The sequence below is a fragment of the Sebastes fasciatus genome, chromosome 21, assembly GCF_043250625.1.
Source record: "Sebastes fasciatus isolate fSebFas1 chromosome 21, fSebFas1.pri, whole genome shotgun sequence".
NCBI classification, from domain to species: domain Eukaryota; kingdom Metazoa; phylum Chordata; class Actinopteri; order Perciformes; family Sebastidae; genus Sebastes; species Sebastes fasciatus.
The window spans coordinates 19,169,769-19,193,288 of NC_133815.1; the positions used below are offsets into that span (position 1 = coordinate 19,169,769).

The following is a 23,520-nucleotide window of genomic DNA, read 5'->3' on the forward strand; positions in this document are numbered from 1 at the left end:
TATACTTTCTTCATTTTTGACATTTGTACATTAAGTAAATCTAAAAAAAATAGCATTTCCTCTTTGAATCTGGGATGCTGTATAGACTATATTAATATTTTGGGTGCACTGGTGCAGTTTATTGATTTTGTGTGTTATGTAATATTTAAGGTAATGTATATTTTTGCCTCTCAGAGAAGCTTTTTCTGCAGAAAAGCATTTTTACTGTCATCTGCGATATTAATATTAATATTGTACCATACATTCATTGTTTTCATTGCTTTCTTGTTTTGTGAGGAAGAAATGTTGACAGATATAGATCCATTTCTTTCATAAATACAAAGAAATTAGGCTTTTTCTTTTGGTAAATTTACACTTGTGAATGTGGAACTTCGCAAGAATTAAAATTAAATTAATAAGAAAAAAATGCATTACTGTCTTTGTTACTGTAATCATAGCAACCAAATATAATATTTCTATAGTACAGTGCAAAATCTGAGAAAATTATAACAAGTATAAAATTATTGACATCTTTCCACAACTCACATCCATATCAATGATGTCAACACTTCCGAGACTGTACTTCCTGTCCTTCACAATAAGACAACATGCTTCTAGCAGTGCAGTGAAAATACAGACACACTTTTAAAAAGACCTGCGCTGTAACTGCCAGGTTCAGGTGCACCAACCAATTTAGTGGAAGTTATTGGTATAATATTTTGGCTGTAAATATATTTTTGAGGACTCCTCCAACACAGTAAGCTTTTCTTTGTCTTTTTTATTGAAGAAAATTAATTTACAAACATTAAGGCATTGTAATCTAAACTCAATACTTTTAACATAATAGGCACAATTGGATAGGAAAGATAACTTAAATTATAAAAAATAATATAATAACAAAAATAAAAGGGGGTAGAAAATAATTCAAGGAACAAAAAAAGAAATGCATAAATAATAAAATATAATAATAATAATAAGACTGCACTCTTCCATAGTAGCTCTAAGAGTCATCATCATATTATGTTCAGTTCTTCATAAGCTCTGAGGAGACACTTTGCATGTTGTCCTTTCATTAGTCTTAAAGCACTGAGATGATTGTCCACAAGGTCCCTTTTGCAAATGGAACATAGGGGTTTCATTTTCCTGCATTTGGATGCATGGATGAAAAAATTGCCAGCATTATCAGATTGTTCAATATCAAGTCACTCTTAATGTCCTTCATGTTAATACCAAACACAATATTTTCTCTTGTGAGAGGAGCCAACACAGTCAGCTGTAGCAGCAGCTGAGGAGCATCTCTGTGAGGGGGTGCGGCCTCCTCCTCCTCTCTGGCTCCCCTGCTGCTGCTGCTGCTGGTTTTAGTGTCAGACTGTCACTGGAGGACGGAGCTTCTCTCCATTCATCCATCCACAGCGGAGGGAGATGGCTGACCCCGCATCAGAGACCTCTATCAAGGTGGTGTGCCGTTTCAGGCCCCTCAACAGCTCGGAGTTGGCCCGGGGAGACAAGTACATCCCCAAGTTTCAAGGGGATGACTGTGTGACGATGGGGGTGAGTGTGTGCTTTCTCTATTCATCACAGCTATGGGGATCAGAAGATTAACACTTATAACTCAGAAGCTCTACTTGTTCCACTTTTCATTAAGTGAAAGTCAGAAAATTATCAATAAAAATAGGTTAGTTCAAAATGTCTCTTTTGGTGTCACAAATACCAAACACACCTTTAAGAAGTTAAGTTAAAGGTGCTGGTTGTAACCGAACTTAAAGGTCCCATATCGTGCTCATTTTCAGGTTCACACTTGTATTTTGTGTTTCTACTAGAACATGTTTACATGCTGTAATGTTAAAAAAAAAACTTTATTTTCCTCATACTGTCTGCCTGAATATACCTGTATTTACCCTCTGTCTCAAACGCTCAGTTTTAGTGCATTTTGATGGAATTGCAACAGAATTGCGTTGCTAGGCAGCAGTTTGGATCCATGTGTACTTGCTGTCAGCTGATTTCATTCACATACACTGCAACGGGGAATAACCTGGGACACATTTAGAATGTTTACATCTAAAACTGTGAAATTGTCTAAATATTGTAGATTTGTGACATCACAAATGTACAGAAATCCTAACGGCTTGTTTCAAACACACAGTTTCTGAATATGGGCTATGTGTATTTATCTGTGGATTGTGTGTTTTGATACTTTCACAGTATTTATATATCACTTAAACCTGCTTTATAATATAAAAGCCATGAAAAAGTCACTTTTTACAATATGGGACCTTTAACCTGAAAATTGTCATTAAATTTCACACCAGCCTCAGTAGTAAGCTAATTTGAGGTTAATGCTAACCTTATCAGGCTAAAACCGTCGAACGAGTCATGATAATGCTAGCATGCTAACGTTAGCGTGCTATGCTAGCAGTAAGCATAGCTGCACCAAAATGGCCACTGTAGAGCCCTGTAACTGAAAGACTAACTGAAAGCCGAGTGAGGCCAGACACCGGTGGCACATTAAAGACAAAACTTGAATAAATGTGTAGGGAAACATGACTAATACAGAGTCTTCCATACAGCGCATAAAGTGAATGATTTGGTGAGTATGAAAATGATGTGAATGGCCTTCACAGTCACCAGATGGCCAGAGGCTCGTGATGGAACAACACCTTACTAACATACTTTATGTTGGTGTTTCCTCTAATTCGTCACCCTGAAGTTCTCTGTATGAGTATAGCTATAGGCTAAGGTGGCCCTTTTATAGGACACATGGCAGCTTTTGTCATTGTGGCAGTATGCATATTAGTGGGGAAAAAAATCAATTTCCTTGGGAAACTATAACCCCTGATGTTCATGACCATTGAAAATGAATGGCTGCTTTGTTCAGAGGTTTTGACTCCCAGTCACAGGCCAACTGATAACCAGTTATGTCACATGGAAAAGTGTTGATGTGCTGTTTTCCTGCTCCAAGAAAGGATCTAAGGCAGCATTAAACCAGGCCCCAGATTAGGGCTGGGCAAGATATCGATAATTTATCGATATAGTGATATGAGACTAGACATTGTATTTGATTTTGGATATCGTAATATTGTAATATGGCATAAGTGTTGTCTTTTCCTGGTGTTAATGGCTGCATTACAGTAAATTGATGTAGTTTTCTGAACTTACCAGACTGTTCTATTATTTCCCTTTACCCACGTCATTATATTCACATTACTGAGGATTATTTATCAAAAATCTCATGAATATTTTGTGAAAGCACCAATAGTCACCCCTACAATATCATCACATTACAGATATCAAGGTATTTGATTTTCTCCATAACTCCTAGCCCGACCTCAGATATATGTTGTTTTTCCTTGACTATTTAGTCAAAGTAACACAATGAACATCTGTGCCAAAAGATTTAGAATATCATCCACATTTTTGACAATTTTGCATTCCTCAGTGCAGATGGATTTCACATTTAAGTGTTTCATTATTCTTTTTATTAACTTGAATTTTAGAATAACATTAGTTTATGAAATATTTGTGCCTTGTTCATTGTGTCATGCAAAATGAATCAGGTATTCGTTTCTCTGTGTGACTCAGACATGACAAAACTTCCAAACTTTTGGATTTTCAAAAAAAAAATTTAGAACCACATTAAAGAGTACATATTGTGCTTATTTACAGGTGCATACTTGTATTTTGGGTTTCTACTAGAACATGTTTACATGCTTTAATGCTCAAAAAACGCTTTACTTTATATATATATAATAGTTTTTCTGCAATAAATATTACATCCAATATGCTGTACATAGCCTACTGTACTTAACTTTTGCTGAATAGCAGTCCCTTTGGCTACTAGTGACATTTATGGAATCATTGTAAAATGTTGAAAAACAAAATAGCAAAGAGTAGAGAGGAGTCAGTGAACTGACTCAGTAATGCCAGTTACACAGCAATATCTATCTAAATAGCTAATATTAGCCACAATAAGCCACAGGTCATACCAGACCAAGTAAGACTGCAGCAGAATAACCTCAGTGCATCATATTGAACAAGGCTGTGTTTTATGACTTATGAATTCAACTTTTCATTTGTATGAATGTGTCATTTCTTCTTTCAAATGTGTCACGGTGTTAAATAAGCGAATCGCAGGATGTTAGTACATCCCCCTGGCCTGTACTTTATCCTTACATATGACTTGCACAGTGTGTATACTCATATCCTCTTTTATTCTGACGGTCAGGTCAGCGGTCCATATTGGAAGTCTTACTGTTTCTTGTATGAACTTATGCTGGCGAACAATCCTCCAAATATTCCCCCCCCCCCCCCCCCCCCCCCCCCTCACAGTTTTATTGAATATCCCACCTACCTACTTGAATTGCGAACATGCAGCTGACATATGTGGAGTTATGTAGGAAATTCATGTTGGCATGTTGTTACCGGTGCTGACCACTGCCACCTCCTCTTCACAGGGTAAACCGTACTACTTTGACCGTGTGTTCCAGTCCGATACAACTCAGGAGCAGTTCTACAATGCTTGGGCTCAGAAGATTGTCAGAGGTAAGATGCACAGTAGAGCGCAGAGTGGCCGACGCACTAAAACCCCTTGAAACAAAACCTAAACCTCAATACTAAATGTGTTATTTCTTTGTCGTGATGTGTACAGATGTTCTCGAGGGCTACAATGGGACAATATTTGCCTATGGGCAGACATCCTCTGGTAAAACACACACAATGGAGGTAATATTTACCAGCGACACTGGTATTGTTTTCACCTTGTGTGTGTGTGTGTGTGTGTGTGTCATGATGGTAAAATGTGACAGAGACACCTACTGTAGCGGGAACTACCATAGAGGAGGTCTTTTGAGTACTTTGCCAGATGTTTATATTTCTGTGGACAGATTTTGTGACCACAATAATGTTGCAACGCTAGGAGTTCGAAGATGGGCATGGTCCGAGCAAGGGGTGCGAACACACACATACACACACACAGGCCCAGTTTGGCATCACTAAACTTTACAGGTGTGTAGTTGATATCAAACCCGGTCTCACAGGAAGGCGTATAAATACAACGACATTACACGGAAATTCCGCGTGTTCATGAGTACGCATTTTAGCATTTTCGCGTGTCATTTGTACGCCACGCAAACATCCGCAGTTAGGTTCAGGCAAGAAAACCATTTAGTTAGGATTAGGGTAAATGTCATGGTTGGGCTTAAAATAAGTAAGTAAACTAAGTAAAACACATACGGAAACAACTACGGAAAACACGTGACAAACGTCAACAAAAAACATGTGACGTTTTGTCACGTGACAGTCAGTACAGGATACATGGAGTACAAAAGACACGCGGAAATCAAGAAAGGCATTTATACGCCTTTTCATGCGAACGGGCTGTGAGATAAAAATGAAGGCCGAGCTCGAAGATGGGTGTGGTCTGAGCAAGGGTGTAGGAAGTAGGGGGGGGGAGGTGCGAAATGGGGAAATGGCAATTGGACCCCCCACTTTACACCCCTGGCCTGATTTGGCGTCACGGCTGGTGTGATCTGATCTCAAGATGATCCTATAGTTTAACTGCTGCTTTTACTGCTGAACAAAAATGAAAAAAAAACAGTGACTGAAAAGCCTAAAATACTTGTTTTGTCGTGTTTCCAATTTTTTTTTTATATAATTGTCTCCTAAAGGGGAAACTCCACAACCCAGACATGATGGGAATCATTCCCAGAATAGTTCAGGACATCTTCAACTACATTTATTCCATGGATGAGAACCTGGAGTTTCACATCAAAGTACGTTAACCTCTCAATCAGGTGCTCAGATGCTTTAAAACATCATAATGTTTGGTTGAGTCTCACTGGAAGCTTTTGCTTTGCAGGTTTCATATTTTGAAATCTATTTGGACAAAATCAAGGACTTGTTGGATGGTATGTTTTAAAGTCTCTTGTACCATATCGTTATCATTCAGTACCTGATGCAAACAACATGACAGATTCAGAACCTGATGTCTACTTTCCTTCTCCTCCACAGTGTCAAAGGTCAACCTTTCTGTGCACGAGGATAAAAACAGGGTGCCCTATGTTAAGGTGGGGATTTATTTTTAGGTTGAGAAATGTTATTTGAGGTGTTTCTGATTAAATCACACAGTCACAAGTTTGTCCCAGCTAGTTGTAAAGCACTATGAATGACATAAGAGAATATGATCAAAACAATGGCAGAACTGTGATCCGCAGGATGAGATGAGGGTTTACTTTACATTATCTGCTCAATACAGACTTTTAAACTCATTGTGTTTAATGGAATAAGATTTTTTAGCTTTCATATTGTTGTGTATATGTTTTAAAATACGAAGAACACAAGGTAATAAGATCACTCTCCATAGCTTTCCCTCTGAGAGCATCAGCCTGATACAGTATGTCTCGGTGTACTCAGCTAATAGTTGTGTCTCTGTAAAGCCGGATCACTGCGGGCCCGTTGAGCACAGCGTTTCCTTGTGATTGCATGTGTCTCCAGGGGTGTACCGAGCGTTTCGTGAGCTGTCCCGACGAGGTCATGGACGCCATAGACGAAGGCAAAAACAGCAGACATGTGGCTGTCACAAGTGAGTTCCCACACTGAGCGCCTCGAGGGCTGCAGCCTCTCATGGGTTCAACCTCACTGAGTCTCCTGACTGCAGCGAGACTCTCATCAGCCAAGACACTGTCTGTGCTGCTGCACACATAATAAGACAAAAAAATGAAGTTAAAATAAGCATGATTCCTAAAACACACAAAGCATTTCTATTCCTGGACTCTTGGCTTAAACTGTAACTAAACTCAGCTTAATTTTAGCCTTTAGTGCATTTTCTGATAAGCTTTGATTTCACGTGACTTTTTTTGCATCTAATATTTTCTAAAATTAAATGTTTGTCATTATCTAATCATTAACTATGAGACAATAGTACAATAGTAAAAAAAATTAAAAAGTGTTAAAAATAAGTGACCCAAAATGACTTATGTGTTGTTTTTGAATCAGCTATTACTGTTAAGCCCTATTTATACAGGCTAACTTTTATAGAAGAAGTTAGACTAAAGTTGGCATATGCAGAGCTTCTCTGTGATTTTAATTAGTAATTAGTAATTTTCATGAACAGTGTGTTCCGACACTGCTCCGTGGAAGCACTTATACTAATTTATACTTATGATTAGGGCTGGCAATCGATTAAAATATTTAATTGCTATTAATTGCATAATGGTCCATAGTTAATCGTGATTAATCGCAAATGGATCTCACATTTTTATCTGTTTAAAAGTGTAACGTAAAGGGAGATTTGTCAAGTATTTAATACTCTTATCAACATGGTAATGGACAAATATGCTGCTTTATGCAAATGTATGTATATATTTATTATTGGAAATCAAGTTTTGTACAGTCACTCACTGTCAGGGACCGCGAGTGTTAGTGTTAAAACAAACTTATCAAAAGATAAAAATCATCATCATCACATGATTTTTCTCTGTGATTCAGTCAGTCCCTTGTTTCAAGTATTTTTTTAAGTAAATTTTTTTATTTCTTGATTCTAGTGTGGTGACCCACCTTATTCTTTCTTTTCTTTCTACAAAATACATTTCTAGAAAATTCTGTTAAAAAGATTAGATAGATGAATTTAAGTGCAAAGATCAGATTGTTAATTTGTTTTATACTAATAGCATACTAATTATTATTAATAATATTATTATGTGTGTGTGTACGTCTGTATTTCAGACATGAATGAGCACAGCTCCAGGAGTCACAGCATCTTCCTCATCAACATCAAGCAAGAAAACAGTCAGACTGAACAGAAATTCACCGGCAAGCTCTACCTCGTTGATCTGGCCGGGAGTGAAAAAGTACGTTTCCACCTCTCACAGTCTCCTTCTCTTTGCCTCTGTGGCTTCCCAGTTTCAGCATCTGCATTTTTTTCCAGTTTCAAAAACCAAAATTTCTTATTTTAAAGGTGCACTGTGTAAGATCTGGCCACCTGCTCCAAACAAATAGGGGTTAGCATTTCACCTCTTTTACTGGCTCCATACGATCAACATTTTAAATCTCTTATTAAAAAAAGCCAACTAACAGCAGGGCAAGAATATGCAAAATTTGATCAAACTCCTGAAACTCTGAGAGCCTTCTTCACGTGTGGCGTCGGCCTATGTATTGTGTTTACTGTTCCACTAACGGGGAGCTGTACTGTCCGTGTACATTTAGATAGTTTGTTCATTGGATTATATCTAAAGTGGCAGAAATGAGAACACAAGACAGGACGGGCCAGGGCTAGCTGGTTAGGATGCTCATTTCAGTAAATATCTCTGCAACACAATACATAGGCGTCTTTGACATAACGTCGACACTGTAACCTCTTCACAATCTGTTGATAATAAAAAAAATGATAATCGAAACAAAAATTCTGGCCAGATCTTACACATTGCACCTTTAACCTTGACTTTCTAACTTTTCTTACTCTCATTTCATATGCTCCCGAAGGCACAGTTTGCTTGCCTGTATTGACGCCGCTGCTTCCTTTCGACAGGGGTCGCTACAGTAATCTGTCCATCAGTATGAGATGTTAATAAGACAAGGATAGCACTAAACTCCAGTAAACACATTAACATGCTCTGTCAACCTTCTTTTATTAATCTCCTTGTTATTCAATGAACAATACACCTCCCCATCATCTTTGTCATAGTATTTTTTGACTATTTGGAGTCAATCAGGACTAGATTGTGATCAGTTTTATTGTTAGTTGTGCAGATCATCCAGTCTGGCAGTCTGGTCATGATGAGAACTCTCCTGTGTTTGTGTGTTTCTCAGATTGGTAAAACAGGAGCAGAGGGCACAGTGCTGGATGAAGCCAAGATGATCAACAAATCCCTGTCTTCACTGGGAAATGTCATCTCAGCTCTGGCGGAGGGCTCGGTGAGGCAGTTTGCACTTCCGGGGGTGGTGTAACGTGGTGATGTCACCAAGTAACATATCTGTAATACCTGCCTAGCGGGTAGTTTGGCACGGCCTCAAACAAAGCTAGTTAGAGCGGAGCAGGAACTGAGTCCAAAGAGTTTGGTTCAGTTGACCAATCACAACAGCAGGCCAGCTGACCAATTAGAGCAGACTAGGCTTTTCGGGAGGGGGATTTCTCATGCAGCACAGCTGGTATGAGAAAAAGAAAGCTTCTGTAGAACATTAAAGCATGTCAACATGTTCTAGTAGAAACCCAAAATACAAGTATGCACCTGAAAATAAGTATGATAGGTCCTCTTTAAATCTCAGCAGGAACTACACACGTGTCCTGTGGATTTTAATTTGTGTCCTCTGTCAGGCCTATGTACCGTACAGAGACAGTAAGATGACCAGGATTCTGCAGGACTCCCTGGGAGGGAACTGTCGGACCACCATGGTCATCTGCTGCTCACCCTCCGCTTACAATGATGCTGAGACCAGATCCACACTGCTGTTTGGACAGAGGTACACACACACACACACACACACACACACACAGCGGGTAGAGATACAATCTGTGAACCGCACTGCAAGGGAATCATTCTGTTGTATCCAACGGCCCATTTGTCCACAATTGGCCTGTTCCTGTGGGAAGCCAGTGAGGGATCATGTTGTTGTTGCTGCACCAGTGAGTACCAGTGATAGGTCTTAATCTGTATCAGAGAAACCACATGGTTGTCTGCAGTTAGAGTACTTTTAAATAAGAAAGTATTTACATTTGACAGAGCCACAGTGGTTGGGTATCTCATCTGTGACATCTCTCAGTTCACTAACAAAAACCACGGCAATAATAGTATGGGTCTGGAATAGTTTATTACATATTGAAGATGGAGGGGAGCAACGATGATTAAATACTTTTGCTGCGGAAATTGGATGCGCATGAGGCCGGGTCTTAGTTCCCGAACTTCGTTATAAAACTTCATTGATCTGAATGGGCCTGTTAATGATATGAAAAGCGCACCATCTTTAGGGAAAACAAAGTGCAGTGATGACAGTCTATACGTGGCCGGGACTGGTGATGTTACCTTCCTGTCTGACCAGGGCAAAGACCATCAAGAACTCAGTGAGTCTGAATGTGGAGCTCACTGCAGAGCAGTGGAAGAAGAAGTTTGAGAAAGAGAAGGAGAAGAACAAGACCCTGAAAACCACCGTCACCTGGCTGGAGACCGAGCTCAACCGCTGGAGGGGCGGTGAGGACCACGCTGTCCAATAACAGCTCACATCTTTACGTGCTACATACTTATGCTGCATTATGACATTCAAACAGAGGCAGACGAGCTTGAAGGGAGCATATACTGTAACTATTACTAAGAATATCTTTTTTTCCAGTGTTACAAATTTTTCACAAAAAGTCTCCATCCTGATATATAGTCACTGATATTTGGGATATACTTTAAGAATAATTGAGGATAATTTGGCCTACTTGTTCATAGCATACATGTTTCTCAGCTGCTGTCCGAGCTTATTCCTCTAGTGTATTTCCTAATCGACGAAGCAAAATATGTCCAGAAATATGAATGTTTTAAAGGTACATTCTTCCACATGCTAATAAAGATGATCATTATTTTGGTTTATAATGGTTTGGATGAGATGAAAAGAAGCAACCAAAAACAAAAACTTTTTGAAGTTCTATCACTTAGTCATGCTCCAAAGAGCTGAATCACACATTGGTCCTATTTTGGGCTTTTAAAGGAGGTGCCTTAAGAAAGAAACCTTTGTTTCCATATCAGCAAAATCTTGTCTAGCTCTCTTGAAAAATGTGCATGATCACGTCTGCCTTACACTAATGTAAAGACATGAGGAATCTAGAGTTGTCACAGGTCTTCCTCTTAAAACAATAGTTTGATTGATTGAGCGACAAATGAGGGAGGAGGACTCATCACAGACCCCCCCACACAGACTGGAGCTGATGTCCCCTTTGTCTTCTGCCCCCTGCAGGAGAGAGCGTTCCAGTGGAGGATCAGTTTGATAAAGAGAAGGCCAAAGCGGAGGTCCAGGCCCTGGACGCTGCGCCCAACAACGATAAGAAGGCACCAACACCTGCCCTCAGCACCCTCCCTGGGGTCCAACTCACAGGGGCAGAGAAAGAGAAGTACGGGGCAGACATGGCCAAGCTTTACAAAGAGATGGATGACAAGGTGAGGAAAGTGTTGGAGGAAGTGTTCATACATCCTCTTTTTTGCACAACGCTTGTGGTGGACACACACACCAAGCATTTCATTTAGCAGTGTGTTGACACACTGGAGAGTTCACGCCTGTAGCGTGGTTTCATTGATCAAGTCAGAAACATGTTATTGATTTCAGGTGGTAACATCTAATCACACTGAGACCACCTGAGAGATTAAAGCTAGGGTAGGTAGTTTATTTTTGGCGTCCCTTCGGTGAAAGTGTGATTCAACGGTGGAATATCCTGCAGGAAAAGTTTCTATTTCAGCATTGGCAACAAGCGCCTACACTGCAAAGACGCATCTGAATATCCTGTGTTGTTTGTTTTAAAAAACACATTTATCATAACTGTTGAAGACCACTGGAAACGCCATCATATTAAAGGGGCTGTACGACCATTTTAAACGTCAAAGTCAATTTAAAATGTCAACAACATAACTGTTGGATGTTTTGCCATGTTTATGTGCTCTAAATGCATTTGTGAGAGTCAGCCTGGTTAACTCATCACTGTCGCACCCCCCGACCAAACGCTCACACTTTGTAGTAGGCAGTGTGGAAAGCAAAGCAGACACACAGATCTGCACAAACTTATATATACACACACAAACCGGGGGGCCTGTTTTTCTTGTCCTTTCTAATTACACAGCTGATATCCAGACACCCACTATGTCTGGACGTAGGTTGCACACGCTGTACAAAATACAGTGGACACCCATGTTTACATGTGGCGCAGACCCTCACGGGTTAAAACCAAACCCACCCTTCCTAATCAAGCTGATGTTCACATGGAACGCTGGGAAACAAAAAGTGTGAATGCAGGATTTACAGTATGATTGTAAATAGTTTTACTTTACTGCATTGTCCTGCTTGTTATTGCCTTCTAACAGAGGCTGTATTAAATGTTGCCATGTTCATTTCAGTTCATTTGATTATCACACTAACAATCGCAAACAATGCTTACATGTATGTAGTAGGGCTGTCAATTGATGAATATATTTAGTCTTGATTAACCGCATGATTGTCCAGAGTTAATAACGATTAATCACAAATTATTCACACATTTTGTTTATCTGTTTATCTGTTCAAATTGTACCTTAAAGGGAAATTTGTCGTGCATTTAATACTCTTATCAACATGGGACTGGGTAAAAATGCTGCTTTATGCAAATGTATGTATATATTTATTATTGGAAATCAATTAACAACACAAAACAATGACAAATATTGTCCAGAAACCCTCACAGGTACTGCATTTAGCATAAAACATATGCTCAAATCATAACATGGCAAACTGCAGCCCAACAGGCAACAACAGCTGTCAGTGTGTCAGTGTGCTGACTTGACTATGACTTGTCCCAAACTGCATGTGATTATCATAAAGTGGGCATGTCTGTAAAGGGGAGACTCGTGGGTACCCATAGAACCCATTTTCATTCACATACCTTGAGGTCAGAGGTCAAGGGACCCCTTTGAAAATGGCCATGCCAGTTTTTCTTCACCAAAATTTAGCGTAACTTCGTAGCATTATTTAACCTCCTTTGCAACAAGCTAGTATGACATGGTTGGTACCAATGGATTCCTTAGGTTTTCTTTGCAAGCCCTAGTGATTTGATCATTTGATGAACTAAATGTGGACCTACATTTCATGTAGTATCTCTTTTGGTCAGCAGATGGCGTGATTGGCTTCTGTTCAGTATTGCCTGTATTTGTAGTGGAAACAAATGAGTGATGAATTGTATTTGTCTTTCCCTGTCTCCTCTCCACCGTCCTTACCCTCCTCCAGGACGAGGAGATCAACCAGTTGTCTCAGTTGATGGAGACGCTGAAGCAACAGATGTTGGACCAGGAGGAGGTGACACAACTCCCCCCTTCCTCTCCCCTCCTCTCCCTTCCCAACACGGCTAACAGCCATTCCTGTTAGCACAAACCCAGCCTGACAGCTCATAGCAGACCATTAGTAGCCCTGCAGGAGAGGTCAGACTGTAGCTGACCTGTAGAAAGCAACATTGGAGCCTTACAGATTGAACTCATGAGGGTGTATTTAGCTGTATTCTAAAGTATTTAGTAGATCCTGTTATGAACTTTACTCCCCTTTAACCCCCTTCCCTTCCTAGGCTGAGCATCACTTTCTTATCCTCCCTTCCCTATCTTCACTGGTAGCTCTTAGCCTCCTCCAGCAATGACCACAAAACCCTGCAGACAGAACTAAACCGGATTCTGTCGGAGAACGAAGCCTCCAAGGAGGAGGTGAAGGAGGTGCTGCAGGCCCTGGAGGAGCTGGCTCTCAACTACGACCAGAAGAGTCAGGAAGTCGAGGACAAAGCACTAGAGTTCGAGGCTCTCAGCGACGAGCTGAACGAGAAATCGGTACTTTTTTATTCACCTGAATCAATTAGAAGTTCTTATTACCTTTGTAAGGCGTGTATTTATTTATGTTATCATCCACCGCCAGAGCTCCTTGGCCTCCATTGACATTGAACTCCAGAAGCTGAAGGAGATGACCAACCACCAGAAGAAGAGGGTCACTGAGATGATGTCATCATTACTCAAAGACCTGGCTGAGATAGGCATCGCCGTGGGAAGCAACGACATTAAGGTTAACAGGCGCGGTGATGTTTCAAATTCAGAAATATACTAGAAACTAAGAATAAATTGACATGTTGGCAGAGCAAAAAGGGCCTGTTGAAACAAAAATGACATGCTGATTTCAGTGACATTACCGTAACGGCCAATAGTTCTGGGGTAGCCAATGGCCGGATTGTTTCACAAATAGCCAGTTTACACTCAATTTAAAACCACAACAAAATATAAAACTAAATTATCATCAGACGATAGCCGATGGGTTCAGAGGATGCATTTCAGCCAATGTGTTCCGCCTCTTTTGCTCTCCACACAGACTGTTTACCTGCATGCAACCAAAGCCTGCTCAAACCTGATTGGCCAATACTACTCGGAAATGGAAACCAGATTCCGATACCAAATCTTGCCTCCAGATTCTGCATTCATATGCAGATTATCTGTTTATAGAGATTAATACCATAGTAGCTGAAACATCCACTGCCTGCATCACATGTGTCCTTTTGGGTCACATGTTTCCAGTTTATTGTCTTTGTCTGCATCATATTCCTCTATAATGTCAAATCGAATGCCCTTTGATCAGCTCATTTTCATTCCATTCATCATCACCAAGTATCTAGGCAATACTTGCTCAAATTAGCGATGGATTTGTGTTGGGCTGCAGCAAATATTTATTTGGAAAATGGTGGAAAATGGCCCTTAACGGTGCCTTCAGACCCAAAAATATTCAATTTACTATCACAAATAACAAGAAAATGCAGCAAATCCTCACAATGAAGATGTTAAAACCAGATGATGATTTGCCAGAAATGACAAAGTAGTTGCCGATAAATATTTTGTCGATCGACTTATCAATGAATTGATTTCAGCTCCATGATTAATTATGTCATTTGTTTAGTAATTGTTAAGTCTATAAGATTATAACTACTATAAGTAAATGTGCAGTTTGGTTTCTGTAGATGGGGCTCTCCATATATTGAGCTGTAATGGTTAGTCAGTGGTTCTCCGTGAATCATTGATAGAAAGACATTCACTTGAAAGAAAATGTTACTTATAGCTATACAGACAAAATGACAAAAGGCCTAATTGCTATGTTTCCTGACCTCAGCAACAAGAGAGCAGCGGCCTCATCGATGAAGAGTTCACTATGGCCCGTCTCTACATCAGTAAGATGAAGTCAGAGGTGAAGACGATGGTGAAGCGCAGCAAACTGCTGGAGAGCACCAAGGCCGAGAGCACCCAGAAGATGGACGAGACGGAGATGGAGCTGATCGCCTGCCAGCTCCGTGTCTCCCAGGTAACCGCTGCTGCTTACCACCTCTGCTGTCATGGATACCGTCACCATAGTGACAAATGTGGCGGTTAATTAAAATGGCAGATCATGTGGTTATCAATCAAACAGCAGCTTGACAAGTTGATGGGTTTTTTGCCTATCTATCTATGCATGTCTCTGTTCTGGGGTTTAAACGGAGCTGCTGTGGAGTTTGTGTGAGTTTTAATCGCATGTGATAGTTTATAACCGGTTTCACATCTTTTTCTTTTACCTGTTGGTGTCCAGCATGAAGCTAAAATCAAGTCCCTGACAGACAGCCTCCAGAATGTGGAGCAGAAGAAAAGACAGCTGGAGGAGAACGTGGACTCTCTCAATGAGGAAATAGTCCGGGTCAATGCCCAAGGTGAAAATCACTCACTATGTTGTCTTTAAAGCTGCGGTAGGTAACTTTTAGCAAATATGATAAAAAGTTATTTTTATAAAACAGTCACTATATTCTGACAGTAGTGCATGAGACAGGTAATCGGAGAACAAAATCTGGTTATCTGTTTCCTCCTAGTGCTCCTAATGGCATTTGCAAGATTTCATAGCGCCGAAGGAAAACAACCAATCAGATCTGAGCTGTCTCAAAGCAGCTGAAAGTTAAACTTTCTCATTTTACAGCTAAACAGTTCACTAAAATATGTTTTTAAAAACATTTGAGGAAAGAAATAGGCATTACAGTAACAGAATATTAATTCATATTTGATCAGCGCTGCCTAGTTTGACCGTTTGATTGGAATTCACGAGTTTCGCGAGCAGTGATTGACAGCTGCTCGGAGACTGCTCGGCTCCAGCTCGGCTGTGATTGGTTGTTTTCGTTCGGGTGCAGTAGAAACTTGCAAATGTCATTAGGAGCACAAGGGGGAGACAGAGGAACCTGATTTTCTTCACAGATTACCTGTCTCACACTTTTCACATGCTCCACCAATCCTGAAAAATAATTCATTATTGGTAAAGGTAGTATTTCTAACATTTTTTTTAAACAAAAGCTGTGTATTTCTATGTTATTTGAAGTCTTTTAATTATAAGTAACTATTATAAGTAATATATATTTGTTGAAATTATTTTATCAGTGTCATTTTGTCTGACTTTTTGTGGATGTTTTTAATGAAAATAATCATTGGTGGGGTAAATCCAGGTGGCTACTTCTAATATTGGTATAATGATTCAACACTAATTTAACAATTGTGGACATTGACATCTTAACTTTGACATTTGAACCTTTATTTCACGTTTGTGGAGATAAATCTAAGCAGATTTGTTCCTTCACTGTAAATTGAGGCTCAAAATACCAAATTATCAGGTGTAAAAAATAAAGTTAAAAAATAACTAAAACTAAAACCTTTTTGCATTGTTTTCAGTTCTCCTTCCAGAGAAAGTCAAAACCATGGAGAAGCAGAATGAGATCCAGTCTGCCAATGAAGTCAAGGTACTGCATCACTAAGCTGTCCCATAAGAGGGTGGTCTCAAACTAGAAATTGTGACTAACGGTGTATGCTGCTTGTGTGTCTTCAGGAGACTGTGGAGAAGCAGATCCAGGCTCACAGAGAGACCCATCAGAAACAGATCAGCAGCCTGAGAGACGAGCTGGACGACAAGGAGAAACTCATGACGGAGCTACAAGAGTAAGACAACAACATCACCAAACACTGCTCTCTCTCTAAATGTGATGCAGAGTTACGTACTGATACTGTCACCGACGTGTGTGTGTGTGTGTAGTCTGAACCAGAAGATCGTGCTGGAGCAGGAGAGACTGAGGGTGGAGCACGAGAAGCTCAAGGCTGCCGACCAGGAGAAGAGCCGCCAGTTGCAGGAGCTCACGTAATGCCTCTATGGTCTATAGTTAATGGGCATGGTTTCCCATTATACTACATACATCAAGTAACATCCTTTTTACATTGTGCAGGGTGATGCAGGACAGGCGGGATCAGGCCAAACAGGACATGAAGGGACTGGAGGAGACTGTGGTCAGTTATCAGCATGTCCATTTAAAGGACCAGTCTGTAGGATTTAGGGGGATCTATTAGCAGATATGGAATATAATATTCATAACTATGATTTCATTAGAAAATGTAAATTCTGCAGTCATTTTGAGTCTCGTAGTTGTTTTGTGTCTCTTTGTAGTTGCTTTGTGTCTCTTTGTAGTTGTTTTGCATCTCTTTGTAGTTGTTCTGTGTCTCTTTGCAGTTGTTTTGTGTCTCTTTGTAGTTGTTCTGTATCTCTTTTGCATTTGTTTGTGTGTCTTTGTAGTTGTTTTGCATCTCTTTGTAGTTGTTCTGTGTCTCTTTGCAGTTGTTTTGTGTCTCTTTGTAGTTTTGTGTGTCTCTGTGGTAGTTTTGTCTCTTTGTAGTAATTATGAGTCTCTGTGTTGTTTTGCATCTCTTTGTAGTCGTTTCGCATCTCTTTGTAGTTGTCTGTGGTTTTTTGCCCCTTTTCATCGTCATTAGTCATTAGTATCTTCAATGTCTCTTTGTGTCTCTGTGCAGCTTTTTGCTTCTCTTTGTAGCTGTTTTGCATCTCTTTGTAGTTGTGTTGGTCTCTTTGTAGTTGTTGTATGTTTCTTTGTAGTTGCTTTGTCTCTTTGTAGTCATTTGTGTCTCTTTGTGGTCATTTTGAGTCTTTTTGTGATCATTTTGTGTCTCTTTGTGGTCATTTTGAGTCTTTTTGTGGTCATTTTTTGTCTCTTTGTAGTTGTTTTGAGTCTCTTTTTAGTCGCTTCATCAGTTTGTAGTTGCTTTGTGTCTCTCTGTGGTTATTTTTCCCCTTTTCATAGTTATTGTGAGTCTCTTTGTGTCTCTGTGCAGCTGTTTTGCATCTCTTTGTAGCTTTGTTGGTCTCTTTGTAGTTGTTTTGCATCTCTTTGTAGTTGTCTCTGTGTTTTTTTGCCCCTTATCATAGCCATTGTTAGTTTCTTCAATGTCCCTTTGTGTCTCTGTGCAGCTGTTTTGGTCTCTTTGTAGTTGTTGTATGTTTCTTTGTAGCTTTTGAGTCTCTCTGTAGTTGTTTTGTATCTCTTTGTAGTTGCTTTGTCTCTCTGTAGTCATTTGTGTTTCTTTGTAGTCATGTTGTGTCTCTTTTGTAGTTGCTCTGTGTCTCTTTGTGGTTGTTTTGCCTCTTTCCATCATCATTGTGAGTCTCTTTGTGTCTCTTTGCAGATGTTTTGCATCTCTTTGTAGCTCTTTGTAGTTGTTGTATGTCTTTTTGTGGTCATTTGGAGTCTCTTCCTGCTTGGTACGTGTCTCATTGAGTGACATTTTGTAGGTGAAGACCAAGGGGGCCCCTGTCAATTTTGGCCCTCTGGGCCTGTGCCCAGTCGGACCATCCATTATTATGTTCTGAGCTTCTTGCTCTTAATTTAAATAAACTAATGGCATTCTATTCACTACACTTGCGTTTGGGTGGAAGCAGAAATCTCAGGGGAGGATATTTCAAAGACAAAATCTGCATGTAATTTGGGTGAACCAACCCTTTAATGTCTCCAAACTGTTTTTTGTTTTTTTCTGAACTGTGTTTCCTTGGTGTCTCACAGGCCCGAGAGCTGCAGACACTGCACAACCTCAGGAGGCTTTTTGTCCAAGACTTGGCCACTCGAGTCAAAAAGGTAACAGTATGTACATATCCTCCTGTTCTCCTGAAGCCGCTCATAGTCCATTATCACTGTAATCATCCTGCTGTGTTCTGGTTTTGTGTGTGCTTTTATCTCCTATCTAGTGTGATATCGCATGAGCTCTTGTTGCCCACGACCACGACATTTACCTGGAATGAGACAAACGCAGCCATAGCTCGCTCATGCGCCGGCTGCACTCCATTTAATTTGCAACATGATGAAATTTTAATGAATCCAGGGAACACAACAGAAAGTGTCTGCAATAAGTAGGCCATCTGATTCTTCAAAGGTAGCAGCTGTAAATTAGGGACCCAGGCTCTCTGCGTGGCGCTCATCTCCAGCCCTCAGGCTGAGCCTTGATGAGAGAAACAAAGGCAAAACAGGCTTTCCTGGAGGACAGAGGATACGCCATGGTGTTGTACCCATCCCAAAATCTGCCATTTATCATCTCATTAAGCCACAGATCGGATGCTTTGGATTCAGGAGTTTGGGTTTCAGACTTCTTTTTAGACACTGGGTGGGAAGAACTGAATGGGACAAATCAGTTGCACGCAAATAAATAAACGCAGAGGCAAAACATGTATTGAAATCAGTGTATCGTTAAAGCTGTGTGTTGTGCTTCATTAGAACGCTAAGAACTCGGATGGCACAGAAGGCAGCGCTGCCCAGAAACAGAAGATCAGCTTCCTGGAGGACAACCTTGAGCAGCTCTCCAAAGCTCACAAGCAGGTAAAAAATATCTACAAACACACAATTACCACAATGCTTCCTCCCATAGAAGTGATTCTTTTCCAGATTTTGTGTCTAAAGGCTACACACTCTCTGTGTCCCTCTTTGTGTTACCTGTTCCCCTCCCCTCGGTAGCTGCTACGGGACAACGCCGACCTTCGCGGCGAGCTGCCTAAACTGGAGAAGCGCCTGCGGGCCACCGCCGAGCGGGTCAAAGCCCTGGAGGGGGCTCTGAGGGAGGCCAAAGAGAACGCAGCCATCGACCGAAAGCGCTACCAGCAGGAGATGGAGCGCATCAAGGACACTGCCAAGCCCAAAAACATGGGCAGAAGAGCCTCGATTGGTAGGTTGACACACAAACACACACACATGTATGGAACTATGTCTTGCACAGGTCTAAAAATCCTGAAGTCGTGAAAAATAATAATGTGGAAGTCTAAAAATGTAATTAAATTACATTTCAAATATAAATTACGCTTGGGCCAGACTGCCCGCGTGAGCAGTGCGTGACGGATGCCTCTCTGAACTGCTGATTGTCCCGTGCGTGGGTTGTCCACAGCGGCAGCGTCTCTGCTGCTGGGCTGCTACATAGAGTTTGCCTTTCTAAATGGCTATTTCTTTTCATTATAAATGTCATTTATATTTATTGTGTGCTCATTTGTAAATAATAGTAGTAATCCACAATTAAAAAACCCCGGGAGTCGTGCAAGTCACTGCATCTCCTACAGCAATCCTGCAAATATTTCAGAATAAAAGCCTCATGTTAACAAATGAAGGAATTCTGTCCACAGAAAAAAACGTTTGAGGGCTTTTAGTTCGAAATGAAAGCAGGAAGTGTTGATTTAAAAATAAATCTTTACTTTTTTCATGTCTGTGTCATATTCAGATGTCTAGACATTGAAACTGTAGTAATGTTGCTGATATGATGTCAATATACGATCAAACAATCACTTTCACTGTCTGTTGTTGCTGTGAACCGCACGGTAAAAATAGGCGAGATCTCGAAACTCTAGAAGAGATGCAGCTGCTAATGTTCCCTGAGTGGCCCGGCCGTTACACCTTTAAAGTTCACTGACTAACATGTCCTATGTCTTTTTTCCCTTTAAACTCAAAGAAATGTGTGTACTCTCTGTATGTGACCCATGTTATCTCTCTGTGCCCAACCCAGCCAAGCCCATCAGAGCAGGCCAGCTGAACAACCTCATCAAGGCAGCAGGCATCAACAGGTGGGAGAAGAATACACACCGTGTGTGTGTTCAGTAGCTGCTCGATAGATAGCTGAATAAGTATACTTACTTACTCACTTGTGATTGGCTAAAAAGAGATTTTGTATTTTTTTATTCTTATCCAGGTAAATGATAATGTACTTTATTTGTCCCCTTGGGAAATTTATGTTTTCATTCTGTTCTTATATTTCTTGATTAACACACACACACACACAGGCTCATGCATCAAGGTGGAGAGATGTCAGAGTGATGGATCGCCGCAGCACAGCGCCCCGAGCAGATAGCTCCTGCTCCTTGACAGTACCCAGGAGGTGAACTGACGCCCTTTCCAGCTACCGGTCCACACTCCGTACCCGGTCTGTGCGGGACTTGAGCAGACTACCCTTCGGTTCCCAAGCCAAGACCCTACGGACTGAGCTACTGCCACGCAAGACATCCAAAAAGATATCATATAAATTCCTTTCCATTCTTTTTCTTTCCTGGTTTCCCCTACACCTGTGGAGCACGGTCACCCCAACAACTAGCCAAAGCTCCAGACCCAGAGAAGTTTTCACTCCAAAATATTGAACTTTTACCTGGAACCACTGAACCATTCTCCCATCATCAAAGTCTGTATATACTGTATATAAGTATGGCATGTACTGTGCAGTCATTCATGAAACCAAACCACATTAGTGCCTTGAAAATCAACATATAATGCAACAAGTTGACAGCAACTTACTAAGATATTAGCCTAAACTATCAGACGTTGACGGATCCCTGAACATCAGAAGACACTTCTGTCATGGTGTACAGTAAAGAGAAAGGTCCTGTTTCTCAGGGATACCTTTGGTTTTAGTGCAATAGATTTTTTTAACTGTACGTGTTTATAAACACCAGAACCTGTGCAGATGATTGTAATAATCTGTCTTAACCAACCAAAAGTGTATTTAACCACATATCAGTGGTTCAAAATGAGGCTGAATGATGATGAATTTTTTGCAAGGTGAGTAAGAACTGAGAATTATCTGAGCATCTATCTTCCGTACACCTGTAAAATAAGTGTATGCATGCTCTGCCTTATTTTTTGTCTGACTGGATCACTGTTGTTATTAACGTTGAGTGCTTGAAACTATCTCAGAAAGCCATTAGCTCCTCAGAAGGTTTGGCTCGGCGACAGCGCTCTTGTCTTTGAGCTCAGGACAGGAAGAGCGCTGGGAGTGGGTAGATAGATATAGATGTAATGTATGCCTGATAGCTGCAGGCAAGAGCTCACTTATGTTGACCTTGTTTGTTAAAACATGAATTATGTTTTGTTTTTAATGTAGCTAATGTATCCAAGCTGAATTTCCAGGATGAAAGTGGATGATTGATACTTACCCTGTAACACTCTGGAGCCTTAATAGCACTCCTGACAAGTCATCCGTTTATTATTGTACAGAATATAAAATTAAAGCTTCTAAAGAAAAAATGACGTAACTCAAACTTTCTGAATAAATCAAATGTTTCTGTCCCTCGAACTAAAGGCACCATTAAATGTTTTGCTGAAATTTTCAAATGCGTATTATGCTATTCACTTTTATTATTGATGACTGAAAGGGAAAATTCGCCACCTTTTATTGATGTCCAATCAAGCAATAAATCCCTCTGTGTGTGCTTTATTGACCCAGAAAGCGGCGTTCTCCTGCTCGAGCCGTGCCGGCAGTGCCTACATGTACCAGGATGCATTGCGCGCAAGCTTCTGATGTCCCGCACCGGCCATATCTTCTTGCACGGCTAAAGCAGCAGCAGCCTCAGCCGTATACTCGGGCTGGAATAAATACAGATGAATATCCGAGTCAGACAAAACGATATAAAATATATCCTCGTCCATAACATCCTTAAACTTCAAAAACTTTATTATATTCGTCATACATACAGGTACATACATGAAATTTGACCTCTGCATTTAACCCATCCTAAGGAGCAGTGGGCTGCTGTAGAGCGCTCAGGGAGCAACTTGTGGTCCAGAGCGTCTCGCTCAAGGACACTTCGACATGCAGAAAGGAGGAACTGGAGATTGATCCTCTGCACTTATATTCTGGGATGCTATTTTCGCTGTTAGAAAAGTAGCTAGTTTGCAATACAAGCGAAGCGAACACGGAAGTTCTATTTTGGAGTGGCATCTAGAGCACGACAGTGTGGTGGTTAGCACGGCCGCCTCACAGCAAGAGGGTCGTAGGTTCAAACCCGGCTTGTTCCCTTCTGTGTGCCTGTGCTCCCTGTGTTATCGTGGGTTTTCTCCGGGTTCTCCGGCTTCCGCTTCCTCCCACAGTCCAAAGACATGCAGGTTAGGTTAATTCTTGACTCTAAATTGGCTGTAGGTGTGAATGGCTGTCTGGCGACGTGTCCAGGGCGCCTTCGCCCAATGTCAGCTGGGATCGGCTCCATTCCCCTCCGATTGACCCTGAGTAGGATAAGCGGTTACAGATAATGGATGGATGGATCTAGACCATGGCGCCCCCTGGCTACACAGAGAGATACAAGTGGAAACAGCCTGTAGTTCTTCCTCGTATCCAACCACGTCACTGTCACGTCAAATGATGGCGCTGGATACAGGAAGAACAACAGGTTTTGCAGCAGCTTTCTGGGTCAATATAGCAGCACTGAGGAATTTATTGCTTCAATCAACTAAATTTACCATCAACAATGGTTGGACATCCACATAAAAGGTCCTGAATATTACCTTTAATGTTGAAAAGTCATTGAAACAGTTGTATAAGTGCCTGTGCAGTTTGTCCAGGTTATAACATCACCATACTATAGCTTTGGACCTTATTAAACCTTATTGTGGATCATTTATTTGCCTATCATGAGAGGATTTGAATAGAGTCAGACAGCTGTTTTTTTTTCACATCAATATAAGATTATGGGTCTAAAGTATTGTCCAAAGAAGCACTGCATGCCAAACACAAG

The 23,520-nt window shown here is 40.8% G+C and overlaps 1 protein-coding gene across 1 annotated transcript; it reads left to right on the forward strand.

Annotated features, from left to right (window-relative positions):
- The first annotated feature begins 1,005 nt into the window (after nucleotides 1-1,005).
- LOC141759774 (kinesin-1 heavy chain-like) lies at nucleotides 1,006-22,170 on the forward strand. The gene is made up of 26 exons (XM_074622109.1): nucleotides 1,006-1,530; nucleotides 4,431-4,518; nucleotides 4,625-4,698; nucleotides 5,643-5,747; nucleotides 5,834-5,882; nucleotides 5,986-6,041; nucleotides 6,469-6,556; nucleotides 7,699-7,823; nucleotides 8,782-8,886; nucleotides 9,287-9,432; nucleotides 10,009-10,157; nucleotides 10,906-11,105; nucleotides 12,916-12,984; nucleotides 13,293-13,499; nucleotides 13,585-13,728; nucleotides 14,818-15,006; nucleotides 15,268-15,385; nucleotides 16,386-16,453; nucleotides 16,540-16,649; nucleotides 16,744-16,845; nucleotides 16,931-16,991; nucleotides 18,554-18,625; nucleotides 19,259-19,360; nucleotides 19,496-19,703; nucleotides 20,529-20,586; nucleotides 20,803-22,170. The coding sequence occupies exons 1-26, from the start codon at nucleotides 1,402-1,404 to the stop codon at nucleotides 20,834-20,836; spliced, it is 2,856 nt and encodes a 951-aa protein (XP_074478210.1). The 5' UTR covers nucleotides 1,006-1,401; the 3' UTR covers nucleotides 20,837-22,170.
- Nucleotides 22,171-23,520: the final 1,350 nt, after the last annotated feature.

What these genes read in the sequence shown, in the direction of transcription:
- LOC141759774 (XM_074622109.1), top strand. Translation starts at nt 1,402, where the DNA reads ATGGCTGACCCCGCATCAGAGACCTCTATCAAGGTGGTGTGCCGTTTC. An exon ending in ACCTGGAGTTTCACATCAAA is followed by an intron (nt 5,748 to 5,833) that starts GTACGTTAACCT and finishes TTTGCTTTGCAG; the next exon opens with GTTTCATATTTTGAAATCTA. An exon ending in GGGCAGAAGAGCCTCGATTG is followed by an intron (nt 19,704 to 20,528) that starts GTAGGTTGACAC and finishes TGCCCAACCCAG; the next exon opens with CCAAGCCCATCAGAGCAGGC.